Source organism: Opisthorchis viverrini, assembly GCF_000715545.1.
Source record: "Opisthorchis viverrini unplaced genomic scaffold opera_v5_347, whole genome shotgun sequence".
Taxonomy (NCBI): domain Eukaryota; kingdom Metazoa; phylum Platyhelminthes; class Trematoda; order Opisthorchiida; family Opisthorchiidae; genus Opisthorchis; species Opisthorchis viverrini.
In genome coordinates, this window is record NW_008751997.1 from 502,713 (window position 1) to 517,457 (window position 14,745).

Genomic DNA, 14,745 nt, shown 5'->3' on the forward strand with positions numbered 1-14,745 from the left:
GGTAACACTAAGTCCATTCCCCGTCCATCTTTCCTCTTTTCTTTACAATAAGGTTTTCAAACAAATCATGTTTGTACGGCGGTGAAGCATCGGTGTTGAACACTGATGTCATGCTGTCGATGATGATGATGATGATGATGATGATGATGATGGTGACTTTCCCTGATTTGTCTATGTAGGCATCTGTGCAACTTTAGATGCGACATATTGCTCTGACAAATTACATTTCCGCTGTCTGTGTTGGTGTGAGCCAGAAATGGTTTGCCAATAGTTTGGGCCGCTTTCCTGAACTCGTTTAGTTACCGTATGATGTCATTGGTCACATAGCAACCTTAGAATGTTGGAAACAGGTAGACTAGTTTGCCTGCGGCTTCGTGAGCTCGTGGTTGCAGCAAACTTGTGTAAATCTGGATTCCTCTTTGAACCCCTTTTATACGAGAGTAGGTTAGCCGTCAGATTCATCTAAATTTATCTAGTTCACTGGCACATCTAAAGTTTCGGATATACTAGGGTAGATAAGCTGATTTGATGCATATCATAGCTGAATCAGCTAACAGAAATGTGACCGAACCACTAAGTGTTCAAAATACCAGCTTGAAAATCACGGGTTCGGAACTCAAACAGTGATCCGTTAGAAGTGCACTGCTGGTGACCGGCAATATGATCGAAACCGTTGTGCAGTGTAAATTTAGATAGACTGGCTTCATTTACAGGATCAAATCTCCCCACATCTCCTTCAATTTATGGGTAGTTTAGAAGGCTACTACTTTCACAATACGAGTAGAACTTGCATCGGAGAAGTTGGCCCTCGAGAAGCAAGCCAAAACCCGCGTGCCCGATGTGTAACGGTGGATACTACTGATGAAGCATGCGAGTAGTGTGTGGTTTTCTCGTAAATCCGCATCGTGTCTATTGAAAAAGGAGATTTATTACGGAATTTTTGAAGTCGCTTTGTAGAATTTGCTTGCATTTGAGTAACAGTCAATGAATATGTGGGAAAGTTCAGGTAGACACATTCAAGTAGGAGATGGATATTCAGTTTTTCTAAACAAGATGTTTATGAGAGCATTGCTATCCCGTCCCATAGTCTGTATCTGTAAGTTGGTGTTTCCCCAATAAGCGACTCCGCATCGAAAGCCTTCTTCCTTTCATTATCCTGTGAACAAAGGATAAGCCGTGCTACATCCTGTTTAGGCGTGTCAGCCAGGTGCTCGTGGTGAAACCATTAGCCGGAAGGTGGTGGGTTCAAAAGTCCCTACAACAGTTTCTTGGGATTCTCACGGCTAGTGAAACAGATGCACACATTGCCTCTCAGCCTTTCATCACAGGTTGGTTTTACTTGTAGAACCGAATATCTGAGAGGCCCTTGGAATGGTGTTGTGGGATGCCTTTTTCGCAATTAGCATGCCCTTTTGTCAGTAGGAACCTCGTTATGTAACTTAGTCAATGTCCACCCGCTCATACAACGAACTAACTAACATTGGTTTGCCGAAACAGCTCTATCTAATCAAGAAGTGTTTCCTTGTTTTGAAATGAAATATCATAGATCTACACATGAGACCCATCAGCTATTCAAAGAAATCGCCCCTGATCTCGCCTAGCTAAAGAAGGCCCTAGAAATGGTGTGAGAATGTCTAATGCTCACCCTCACAGGTGAAAAGTAAGTTCATCTGCAGTTTGGAGAAAAATGTCTCTAACAAAGTAATCGAAGCAAGCAGCATATCTTCGGAGAAACAGTGACTCATCGTAGTTGTTTAGAGCGTAGTTCGCATAAACCGGTGTACGTTTATACGAGCGTTACTGTCGATCTCTAGTCTGAAGATATTTCAATTATATCATTGTAATGCACTGCTCATAAGGGTGCTGAAAATCCGTCAACAGCCCACGACCGGTTTCGCCCTTCTTGGGGCTCAGCATGTAAGCGCAGTCCCCGGGTTTCCGTCATCCTTATGTTCGACTCGAAAACAAATTGCACGAAATCAGCGAATATACACTCATTTGCAAACTAATTTGGTTTTGCGAGAGACTCACCTGGGACCTAACTGAATCCCTCGTTTGTGGTGTTCTGAGGTTTCAAGCAGAATATAAGGTTGACAGAAACCCGGGGACTGCACCTACATGATGAGCCCCAAAAAGGGCGAAAGCGGCCGTGGGCTGTCGACGGATTTTCAGCAACCTTATGAGTAGTAGATTACAAAGATGTACATGTATCGCGACTGAAACGTAAGGGGCCTGATGCAGCACATTCAGTTGTCTGAGAACATCACAAACGAGAGATTCAGCTGGGGTCCAGGTGAGTCTCTCGAAAAACCATATTTCAAGTGTGTTTTCACAACTGCTCTACAGTCATCACATCAAAGGAACCTAACAACATTTCCATGCATATCCATAATTTATTAGACTTTTAGCGATACACGAATGTGTGCTGGACTGATGCTTACACACTTGTTGGTAGCATGATCACCGACTGGAATTTGTAGCACACTGCTGTAGACCTTGAAATGTCTTCCACTCCTTCTGGCGAAGATGGCGCGTTTCGACCCCTTCAGTCTACTCATAGATATGAGGTTACTGATACCTTACATGAGTCTCACGAAATCATGTGAGCGTTGATTGGCAGCCTGATTTCATAAACAAAGTGCATGCCAATTTAATCCGTGCTTTCACGTTCCACACTGGGATGCTGACGAGTAATTGTGTGAGCCGTTTGTAGGTAGACGGGTTACTAAATTTGCAAATAAAGACAACAATATTGTTACGCGAATCAGTAGCCTCATAAAACGTACAATCATAATCGTAGTACAATTGCATATTGGTGAAAGTTAACCAAGTATCAACCAGCGCGTTCGAAACTGCTGTGAATGCCATCTTGATCAGATGAGGCACCCCAATGAGGGCTTATTTCTTTCGCCTCCAAATGCTTGGTTGTAGTCTGCCGAGAGAACTGGCTATCTATTCTGTTAGTTCAAAAGTACTTCTCTGTTGTACAAATTGGCTCTGTACGATGGACCGTCTCAGACACTGTGTTGTGTTCGGCTATCTTTTGGGGTTTAACCCCATTCGTACACCTCAGTCTCCATGACCACATCAGCAAGCAAACTGCTATACTGAGTGAGGAGTACATCATTCTGACCGAATGACAACCGCTCACGTGGTAGAACTCAACTTTAATGGAATGCCTGACTCAGTGTCACGAACGGTGTACTTCAATCGTCGTTTGTGATAAACGGAGGGCTTTAAGCGATCCGAAAGTACAGTTCCTTCTTTTTTCTGTAGTATACTTGAGTAAAACGTTGTGCGGACCGGAATAATTCTTCCTCAGGCATTGTCAATGTCGGTAGACTTGAAAGTTATAATAACCGGATCAATCAAATCGTTCAGATTTGCTCTTTCCGAGACTCTGAAGGACTGGGCAGGACATTGTTGAAATGACTGCGAGTTGATCTAAAATGATTTTGGAATCGTCCTCAGCAATCGAACAGGTGTCTCACGTCATCTGCTGCCTTAGAAAACACTTTCAGAACGTGCCTGACGATTCAGCCTTCTTAGAGACGACCAGCAGTGCGCATTTTACGAAGCACACAGAGTTCCAAACCGGCGACATTCCAGCCAATGGTTGAACACTTAAACTTTTGGTCCTGAATGAGTGATCGCCAGGATGGTTAGCTCATATTTAGACAGAACATAACGTCCTTCAATAAATGAAGGACATCTCGTGATCACTTATTGACTGGTTTTTCGATTGAAGACTTCTCAGGTGAAAGTTTCACCCACCTTGTGAAACTATTCAGTATTCACAAGGATATCTCTGTTGAAAATTACCAAGCAACCTCAGATTACTAAAACATCAACTCACCTGATCATCTAACTGCTATTTTCCGCCAAAAACTCCTAATGCTGTTTCATCTCTGACCAGTATCAAGCACTCTTGGAAGAACCGGAGGTCAGGCATTCTATGAAAAACGCAATTCAATTAGAGGACATTAGTAGTGGCAGTGAACGGTTTGCTTAGGTTTTTTGCTTAGGTTTTACGTAAAATCCGACCCGATCTATTCATTAACTGATTGATTGGTTGTTTGATAGATAGATAGATAGATAGATAGATAGATAGATAGATAGATAGATAGATAGATAGATAGATAGATAGATAGATAGATTGATTGATTGATTGACTGATTGACTGACTAAAGTAAATATCTTCTTTAAGATGTTCTTCAACCAAATGTGCTGCACACAGGCCGCCTCATGTTTCAGTCGGCACGATATTCGGGATATCGCAGTATATTTTCATAAAAGAAACTACTCACGAGGTTGCGAAAAACACTTCGACAACCCTTGTTGGGAAGCCATTCAGGTAGACGCATTAAGCGCAGCAAACTGTGTTGGAGAACATCATAAACAGAAGGTTCGCTTGAGTCTCCCTGAAAACAAAATTGAATTGCACATGAGTGTTCAAATACATCAAAAGATCGATGGACACGCGGGCCCTCAGCCTACCTGATGAACCCCAAGGAGGGTGAAACTGGTCGGGTGCTGTCGTAGAGTTTTCAGCAACCTTATGAGTAGTATCGTTTACTAACCAGGTGTTTGCGGTCCCTAGAATTTCCATTATAATTTCGGGAGAAACGTAGTGCCCATGACTGCAAACAAAGAGGAAATTTCTATACAGCACGTCTAGACTCTTCACCTTAGGCTGAGTTTATTCACAGCACACCTTCACCTGTGACCCCATTTATTCGAATTCCTCCAAATGCCCTTTGGTTTACGCAATGCTGCCCAGACCTTCCAACGTTTCACTGATCAAGTCACGGTGATACTACTGACGGGGAGGCACGTGAGTAGTATGTGTTGTTCGTAGAATTTCGCTTTGCGTCGACTGAAAAAGGGAATTCTGTTGCGGAATTCGTGGGGCCACTTTGTAACATTTGCTTGGAATTGACCGACGAATGAGTAGAGGCAACGAATCTCTAGGAAGACTCGTTCGGGAGAAGATCTGTGTCCAGTTTTTGTAACCAAGATGCAGATTGGAGTTTTGCTTTCCTGTTCAGTGGTCTGTAACCGGTCAGTTGGCATTTTCGAATAAATAACTCCACAGCGAAGGCTCCTTTCACAGGTACCTATCAGTAACGTGATTTGACGCAGTCTACTCGGACAAAGTGATCTACACAGATGTTTCCGCTATTGCTTGCGTGCCTATCCCAAATAGGATATTTAGATGCATAGCTGTTTCAAAGTTGCTTCTGTGCAACATGATACTGAACTTCCGCGACCTTCCATTCCTTGAGGTTGTGGTGGGAGGAATGAATCCAGGCTACTAATTACGGAAACAAAATATTCTCGTTATTTTGAACGGCAAATAGGCGTGTGAGAGTATGTCAGGAGTATGTCTGCTGTGAGAACCACCGATCCTATTGAATCTAATGGGAGTTCACGCCTTTCGTGATGGTCTCCTTCTCACTGGCGGTTGGGAGCACAGTTAAAGTCCTACGCTGAATATATCCATGGCGACACTCCCACTGATATCACATTTGTGATTTTTTGACCTCACCGATGGGGATTCATCAAATATACAGGTCTCTCCTGACCTTTGGCTTAAATTTCTGTATGAATTGTTGAGACATTCAACAGGATAAATCCTCCTTGGCTGTACGGATGTTTATATTCAGACTACGTCTGGTGTGGAGTAGAACACGCTTTAATTACTCACTGCCCATGAGGTTGACGAAGACTCTGGCCAGCTCACTAAAGGTTCGGTCCTTCTTGGGGCTCATTAAGTAATTCTAGTACCCTATTCTACATCAGTTGCACTCCCGTCGTTTTTAGTGACTCTTCCGCATACTACTCATATCCACAATGTCACTCTGTGATGGCCATTTATGATTGTGCTTTCAAATTTTGGATCTGACACCAACTGAGGGAACCGCGGAGTGTTTTCTCGACGACACCAGAAAACCACGTTCTACTTACTAAACAGTGAGTGAACGGACAAATTAGAATAGAGGTTCAGTGAATTTTACAGATCATAGCCTTCGGTTGGTTCTTTCCGCTGGAGAGCTGCCTATCAGAAAACACTAGCCAAACGGTTACAAATTATTGGACAGGAAAGCAAAACTCCCAGTTACATCTTGTTTTTAAAAACTGGATATTTGTCTTCTTTCGAACGTGACTTCCTGAAATGTTTTGGATATCCATTCACGATCACTCAAATGTAAACGAATGCTACAAAGCAGTTCTACAAATTCCGTAATAAATCTCACTTTTCAATAGACACGAAGCGGATTTACGAAAAAACCGCACACTACTCGCATTCCCCATCAGCAGTATCCCCCGTTACCCCACTGATTTGGATTTCATGACTGAAGGTTGAGAGGCGCTAGACTCTGTCCAAGGTTCGTCCCATTGCAGGTCGGCCTCTGTTGGCTGCGTGTTCAGAAGAACACAAGTTGGAAATCATCTGGGTTCCCAGTGAGAATGGAACAGCTGGAAATTGTTTATCGGCTTTTTAGGCTACACTGATCACAAGACGAATTCTTTACATATCACACGTATGACCACACTTTGAAATACTCAGAGCCTCCGACAGACAGTTATTACTGGAGCGTTCACTCGTACGATGGATGTTTTTGCCATATCACATGTGCCGTGTATGATACTTTTTTTTAGCTGGCAAGATTGCACACGTTTTCAAAGTGTTGTGAGCGTGCCTTTCTGAAGGCTGATGATAGCGAACTCGAATTCCTTGAAGTTTTGGTGAAAGGAACGTCTCCTGGCTACTAATGATAGAGACGAAATATTTTTGTTATTTTAAACCCATGAGAAAAACTACGCCACAATAGACACTTTAAAGCCAACGATGACGAAACCAAACCTTCCAAGCCGTTCTGCGCTGAATCAAGAAAGGAATGTGCAGGCTTGTCGTGATGGTCCCCTCCTACTAGCAGACTCGCATATTGGGAATTGACCAGAGATCGAGAGATCGATTCTAGTTACTTCGATTTTTTGTCATGCAAAGCTCTGTTGAGGAGCCAGTCAATAATTGTGATCATGTGATGTGGATCGATTGACGGAACTACGCCACAATAGACACTTTAAAGCCAACGATGACGAAACCAAACCTTCCAAGCCGTTCTGCGCTGAATCAAGAAAGGAATGTGCAGGCTTGTCGTGATGGTCCCCTCCTACTAGCAGACTCGCATATTGGGAATTGACCAGAGATCGAGAGATCGATTCTAGTTACTTCGATTTTTTGTCATGCAAAGCTCTGTTGAGGAGCCAGTCAATAATTGTGATCATGTGATGTGGATCCCATGATTGACGGAGGATTGGCGCTCTACCGTGTCTGAATGAGAACTGATCACAGCGCTGATTGGTCGCTCGTTGCCAAACGGTAGACCACAAGGTTGCGGGTTTGTAAATATTCGAATTTTATGAGCTACACACTCCTGATGATTCTCAATAAGGATGAAACAGCGGCATGCGGCTTCTGAGCTTTTCACATGACAAACCTGACTTGAAAGTAGTCGAATCCCCCTCCACCACTAGCCACATTTTGTCGAAGCCTGTGATATTTTTACATCCCATTTCGGGTGTCTTTCAACAAATGGGTCATCACCTGTTTGCTTTGTTACCCCAACACTCAGACTTGTTCAGAGTTGACTGGCGGAATGTCAGAGTGAGCAGCAACACCCACCGGTTCAAACGTCGAAATAGTTCTCACGGAAAAACAAAGACTATTTTGTCAGGGAACACATCTCCGATTTCTAGATGAGAATAGCCTGTCACTTTTTCCGGGCACAGGCCATGCGTCGAAACTCAAAAGGACGCCTATATTTGAGGCTTAGTGAGTGGTCAGCCGATCACCCCTGTTTTTTCTTCAACTTTTGGCAGTTGCTACGGTCAACAAAAAACTTATGGACTGGTTTGTAGGATGAGTTCATCTCTTCACTGCGCGTATATTGATCCAAAATGAGAAAAAGAATGCAGTCAGCTGATCAAATGTAGTTATCCATCGATTCCAATATGTTGGAGCAAACTGTCCTGTTGTGCATTAAGGGAGTCCTGTTTTTATCACGACGTGACAGACTTCGTTTCCGACAACTTTGCATTTCATGCTTGCTTTGTAAACGTTTCGTCACCATTGGAGAAGAGAATTTCCAGGTGCCGTTGCTTTTTAGGGGTGAAAACTAGGAGCAGATGAGTTGCTTGGACCGGACGAGGAGCATACACAAATCATAGCCTCTGGCCTTCAGTCTGGGTTAGGACAGCTAAGCCGTTGGCTACAATAAACACTTTTAGACTGAACGTGAGGCAGTGCAAATGACGCGGACAGGGTTCGAACCCGACCTCTCCATTGCGGCTGCTCCTGTGTAGATTAGGAAAAACTTGTAGAAATAAACATAAACAGTGTGTTACAACTGAATTGTTCATCTTTGACTCGACGCAATTGTCAGAACAACAGGCCCCCTATATAGATTTGACGACTAACGGTATACCCCTCTGTTTCAGGCACATGCATATCCATGAGACAGATTGCATCACGCTTACAACAAGACATGTTTATCGCCTATGTGTCTGCTGTTTCTCCCTCTCCCTCCAAATGAAGCCCACATATTTGACTGCGAAATCCATATTCCAAGTGCAAAACTAACCTATTCTTCAAAAGTTCACAAACACCACCGAATGCTGCGCTTCCAACCACACTTCAAGTCTTTGGTAGTGTGAGGAGATTTAAAAATTTCCAATCGATATTTCGTTCTGTAAAAATTGAAAGGACGAGAAACGCTGTACACCCTTTTATTCATTTACAATTACAATTCAGTTACAAGTCTACATCTCGTAAAATCACAGGGAGTTTCGAACCGGCGACCTTCCGGTTGGTAGTTCAGCACAGCCATTTGGCCAATCGAAGCTGATTATCTATGTGTTAGCTCTCATTTGGACAGAATATATCATTACTCGCCATTTGATTGCAATAACCACGACATGTGGTCACGTGTTCACCGACTCCCCGGGTGACGATCATTCAGAACTTCTCGGGTGTTTAGCAGACATCTGTCTCACTAACAGGAAGAATGATCAAAGGAAACTACTCACAAGGTTGCTGAAAACTCCTTGACAGCCCACAACCGGTTTCATCCTTCTTGGGGTTCATCAGGTAGGCACAGTCTCCGAGGTTCTGTCAACTTGATGTTCTGCTTGAATTCAAACTGCATGAAATTAGCGAATATAAACTCATTTGCAAACTAATTTGGTTTTGCGAGAGACTCAGCTGGAACCCAGCTGAATCTCTCGTTTGTGAGGTATCCAGGCAACTTAATGTGCTGCACCAAGACGCCCAATGTTTCATTCCGTTGCCTGAAAACGTCACCAGCGAGAGATCCAGCTGGGTTCCAGGTGGGTCTTCCGAAAAACCAAATTAGTTTGCAAATAAGTGTATTCTGCTAATTTCGTGCAATTTGGTGTCAAGTAGAACATAAGGCTGACGGAAACCCGGGGATTGCGCCTACATGATGAGCCCCAAGAAGGGCGAAACCGGTCTTGGGCTGTCGAGGAGTTTACAGCAACCCTATGAGTATTGCGTTACAAATATATATGTATCGCTATATCTCGAATATCGTAGCGACTGAAACATGAAGGGGGGCTAGTGCAGCCCATTCAATGACCCGGAAACACCAAAACCGAGAGATTCAGCTGGGTTCCAGGTGAATCTCTCGAAAAACTAAATTCGTTTGCAAATGAGTGTGTATTCGCTAAGGACGAATTATCAATAGAAAAGAACAACTCCCAAGTTGTGCCACTTTGATTCTGCGCGCTGCTTCGTTTGAACTACAATAAAACAGAACAGATTATATGAGGAAACAACAAAGTGAATAGATTTGGTCTCTTATCGTTCTCTCATCTGGATGCAAATTGGGGTAACGTCGCCGACTGCTCAGCGGTAGCTACGAATGAACGTCCCCTCTCTGAGGCTTTCGGTCCTTCAAGCGGCAGTGCATTTTCTCAAAGCCATGATTGCGGCATATGCCAGTTCGTTTCAAGAAAACCATTTTACAGTCAAGCTCAGTGACCGGTTAGGAAAATTCGCCCGAATGAAACTGAAATCGTGTTAAGGTAATAATGCAATGATGTTCGAACCATTCACGGAAGATTGTCCTGAGAGTTTTCGGTGACTTCCTTCTGAACTACCAGTGAAAGCAGGACGGGCTTCGCTGCGAAGTTATCTATTAGGAAATGCCAACTAATTAGTTACAGACTATTGGACAGGGAAGCAAAACTCCCATTTGCATCTTATTTACAAAACTGAACATCCATCTTCTCCTGAACGCGTCTTCCTGAACTTTTGGCTATTCATTCACTGTTACTCAAATCCAAGCAAATGCTTCAAAGTGGCGCCACAAATTCCGCAAAAGATCTACCTTTTATAAGAGTCGCAAAGCAAATATACAAGAAGACCCCATACTACTCGCATGCCTCCCCATCAGTAGTATCACCGTTACACCAGGGATCCAAGTTGCTGTAAAGTAGTGATCTAAGGCGCCAAACGTTTTGAGCGTTTCCGCTGAGAGATTAGCACGGAGTCCTTGATGTTCAAAAGGACAAGGTGTGATTAACGGGCACTCCCAACGGGGACCAAATTGAAAAAGCCCACCAGAGCCTAGTGCGATGTATTTCAAAACAGTTTATTTGACAAAGTCTCTAACACGACCGGGTAGAAAACTTCTTTATATGGCGCAAAATTCCAAACAGGACCGACTGTATGTGCTTTAGGACAAAAGTTACCGGAGTCATGCGCCACTGAGAACTGGCTATCAACTCCATAAAAAGCCGTAACGTCTCTAGTTACATTATCGGAAAAAATCCGGTTTCAAACTGCATTTTCGCAGTTTATTTCACGTAGCTAAATGTGAACACAAATTGCGAATGCTTCGATCTGGCAGGTGCACATTCTAGTGCCCGTCTTCAATCTATCGCCAGATATATAATATCATGTCGGATCGCTCGCTGTCCAGGCAGAAAAGTCACGAAAATGCTCACAACCTATTTGCTATTGATACTGTTCCCAGTTGAAGCTCCGAAAATTGTTTATCCACGACCCTGTTGTGAGTTATTGTTTGAATGAGGCGTATTTTTTTCTCTCTGATTGGCTGGTTGGTGATTGAATACATTGGTCAAGTTTGTGTGTGACTAAGGAATACAGTATTGTTTTTTTGCCGTTATTAGCTCTTTCTGTTAGGTTTCTATTTGATTTATTACATGCGACCTCTCTCTCACTATCTGAATGTCGTTCAGCTCTGACCTGTAACCAGGTGTTTATTGCGGGGTGACCAAGAGAATGACATTTTAATCAGTTATGACCGCATACTGCTCCACCAGGTCAATGTCATCTAAATCATATTGTGCGATCCTGTACTAAGGCCGTGATCTCAAAGCCTAAATGTACGATCTAGGTGTCCTATCTGACAGGTAACGTGGGGTCTAATTCATCAACGGACGGTCGGTAATAATTGCGGCGAAACCGAATTCTACGAACTTCACCTGCGTTTGTTCAGTAGTCGCAATTGTCAATGAACAATATATTGAATTGGACTTGGGCAGACAGTATAGATAGGTAGACCGTGGTTCTATAGGAAATTAACAGTAAATCATGAGGTGAATTAAAGAAAGGCTCACGGCTAGATTGAACCTTGGGAAGTTAGCAACACAGGATGGCACACAAAGGGCAGTGTGCTATCAGACAAATTAGACGGGAAAATTGTTGTTGAGTTCAAAGTGGGACAAATTTTCAACAAAGAGCCCAGGAATAAATGTAAACAAATCGTCTATAGAAAACGGTTGAGTAGAGTCCAAAAATAGAACGGTTCAGTCTTGAAACTTGAGCAGTCACGGAAGGATGATGAACTAGCCTGAGGAATAGGGAAACAAATAATTACGTCACATAATTGACACATATTACGCTGGCTGATCAGACTACTCTAGAACATTCTTCTGAGATATTTGAAGAGAAAACGCAGAATGACATCGCAAACTGCTAGTACCCACGGGCTCAGGAGTGCATCATTGTGTGAACACGATCAGACTGTGCCTAGGTGGATGTCAACATGTTGGGGCAAGCTTAGATGAGGTTCCGTGGTTGGGCGTAATAGATTGTTCAGGAAAGCACTGATGGAGACTGAGTTCGTCTGGAACGCCCAAACACAACCACTGGACCTCTGAGTCGGAAATGTTCTGGTCCCAGATGGTTCCACCAAAGACTGATTCAGTAGGAAAAAACTGGGAGTTGATCCTTGCAAAGAGGTTGCCTGATTAGAGGGAAATTGTAAGGGTCCAACCATAAACAGACGAGTTGAGTGTTACCACATGATGATCGAACCAGACTAGCTGCCCACAGGAACATACACTCGTGTGTTCACCCAGCTCAGCAGTTGGCCTGCGAACAGATCAATACAAGTCAAGAAGAGCCCACCGGTACGTTGCGATTGCAACTGACAGTGTCAGTCCAACTGGTGATAGAGCGCCCGGAATAGAACTACTCAGCTCAGGGGAACATCAACGGCCAGCATTGAAGACAGGGCTGAAAATATCCCCTTCAGATGCAACAGCATATATATATATACTACTCGTATCAAATACCATATGGAGGAAGTTTGATAGTGTACTATATTTGCAATATCTGTCGAATTCTGAACTCAGTCGCGATTCCAAGGGTTTCCTTTTTTCACTGAGGTATATCACAAAAAAGCCATTCACATAGATTATATATTACTGATGAAGCTCCGAGTAATAGGGTTAAATCCCGCTTTCTGTGCTCTGAAAGTCCTGCTAGTCAGCCTTCATCTCCCATGGTTCACCCGAATGGTCACAGCTTCGCATAGAATAAGTAAACGGCCCTGGAATTCGTTTCATTCTATCACATTTTGAATATTCTGTGGAGGATAAAATTATAAAAGCGAATTCCCCCGACAACACCGTTCGTCCTACTGCCTTTTTCTGGCATCCTTTGCTCAAAATGTCCGCAACTAAGTGTTGACCGCTCCCAAAGGAACTATAGACAATCCAAAAAACAAAAACACAACATGACTGAGTCGAACTAGGAGACACCTTGAAAATGCTGGAAGCCAGTTTTGTTCAAACAGTGATCACACGATGGTAGAATGTGCTTAAATGTCCAAAAGCACCGTCCTGGTTTGGAATCATCAGCAGTGCACATCTCACGAAATTCCGGGGAGTTCCGAAACTGCGATCGTCCGGCTTTACCCTGTTTAACCATGAAACAGTCACATCGCTACTAAACGGTTCGTTGTCGGACGGTTGAATCTCAATCTCACGAAATTCCGGGGAGTTCCGAAACCGCGATCGTCCGGTTTTATCCTGTTTAACCATGGGACAGTCACATCGCTGCTAAACTGTTCGTAGTCGGACGGTTGAATCTCCAAACTCCCAGCAGAGAGGTCATATGTTCGAGACTCCCCGGAATTTTCCAGAGATGTGCACTCTCGGCTTTTTCGCCTAGCTTCACATCATTTACATGATGAAATTCGCAGTGGAAAATTGTAAAGATCTGTATGCATTTCTGTACACCATTTTAATTGTTTTACGTGCCACATCAATGCATCGATTCACTGATTCAAGGGTGATGACTTTCACTAAAAATGCATTCGGATAGCTCAGTGCTTGTGTTCGTTCTGTTGTTGTCTTCCACACTTTTTAGGGAATCTCTTTGATTGCCTGTTCGAAGAACCGGAGGGATATATTCAATCTCCTGGCTATCCAAAGTACGATCTGGATAACACTGTTTTTCGGGGCACGATCAGACTGCGGACGGATAACCGTATACTCCTTGGATTTAAGGCCTTTGACGTGAGTCTGTTGTTTCAAGGTCAGGGATAAGTTCGTTTCTCACTCCTCAGGTTCTGGACTATCAAGTATTTCAACTCCGGTTATCAACGTTCCTGGGTATTTTCGACACCAAATGACGTGAGGTTAACTCTAGGACTCAAGACACCAGATATTTTCTAGGAGCAAGCCACTCAAACTGTTAGATAGCTGCTTATGACAGAAAGTACACAATGGTTAGATGAGGAGGGGTTAAAATTTTCTGATGGAGATTTTATCCTATAAGTGAAGTATGCCCTTGTTGAAAAGTCAGAAGGCACTATCCAGCTGCTCCACCCTTTTTAGAACAGACCAAGGTTCGAACCCCTGACCACATGAATAGCTGTTAAAGCTTATATCGATCAACCAGGAACGATGGTCACTAGTATGGTGAGCTCACCTCACCTGACCGCGCCTCACTTTCTTCGACCACCAGTTGAATGGAAGTCACCTCGAATCTACCCCGAGGTTCGTAAGCTACAGACAACCCAAAAAGGTGAAACAGTCGGGCAGGATCCATTGGTCTTTCAGCAGGATGAGATCTCGATTGTACTGGTTATTTATGAGACTACGAACCATAGGATCGTGATTACAGACCCGCCTCAGAGATTTTTAAGACGCACACTCCTGGCGATCCTCAGAAAAAAGATAATGCATAGCGTGGCTTCAATTTCAAGGTAAATTAACAATCCCACGCTTTGAAATCTCCTCGCAGGAAGTCCAAAATTCCGATCTAAATTTTCCAATAAATAGGGCACGAAGCGTAAAAGAAACTACTCAGAAGGTTGCTGAAAACTCTTCGAAGCATGGAGCAATCTAAACTGATTACTTTTCAGTCAAGTGCTTCGCTTCGCAGTCAATCGCATCTAATGA

At 43.5% G+C, this 14,745-nt stretch overlaps 1 protein-coding gene across 1 annotated transcript in view; it reads right to left on the reverse strand.

The window, feature by feature from the left end:
- Nucleotides 1-14,745, reverse strand: part of T265_10167 (hypothetical protein) — a gene marked incomplete at both ends in the record, with an annotated part of 76,689 nt that overhangs the window by 29,447 nt on the left and 32,497 nt on the right. Inside the window, one exon of the mRNA XM_009176458.1 lies at nucleotides 14,273-14,349. Within this exon, the coding sequence (XP_009174722.1) occupies nucleotides 14,273-14,349 (77 nt within the window). The remainder of the gene's footprint in view (nucleotides 1-14,272; nucleotides 14,350-14,745) is intronic.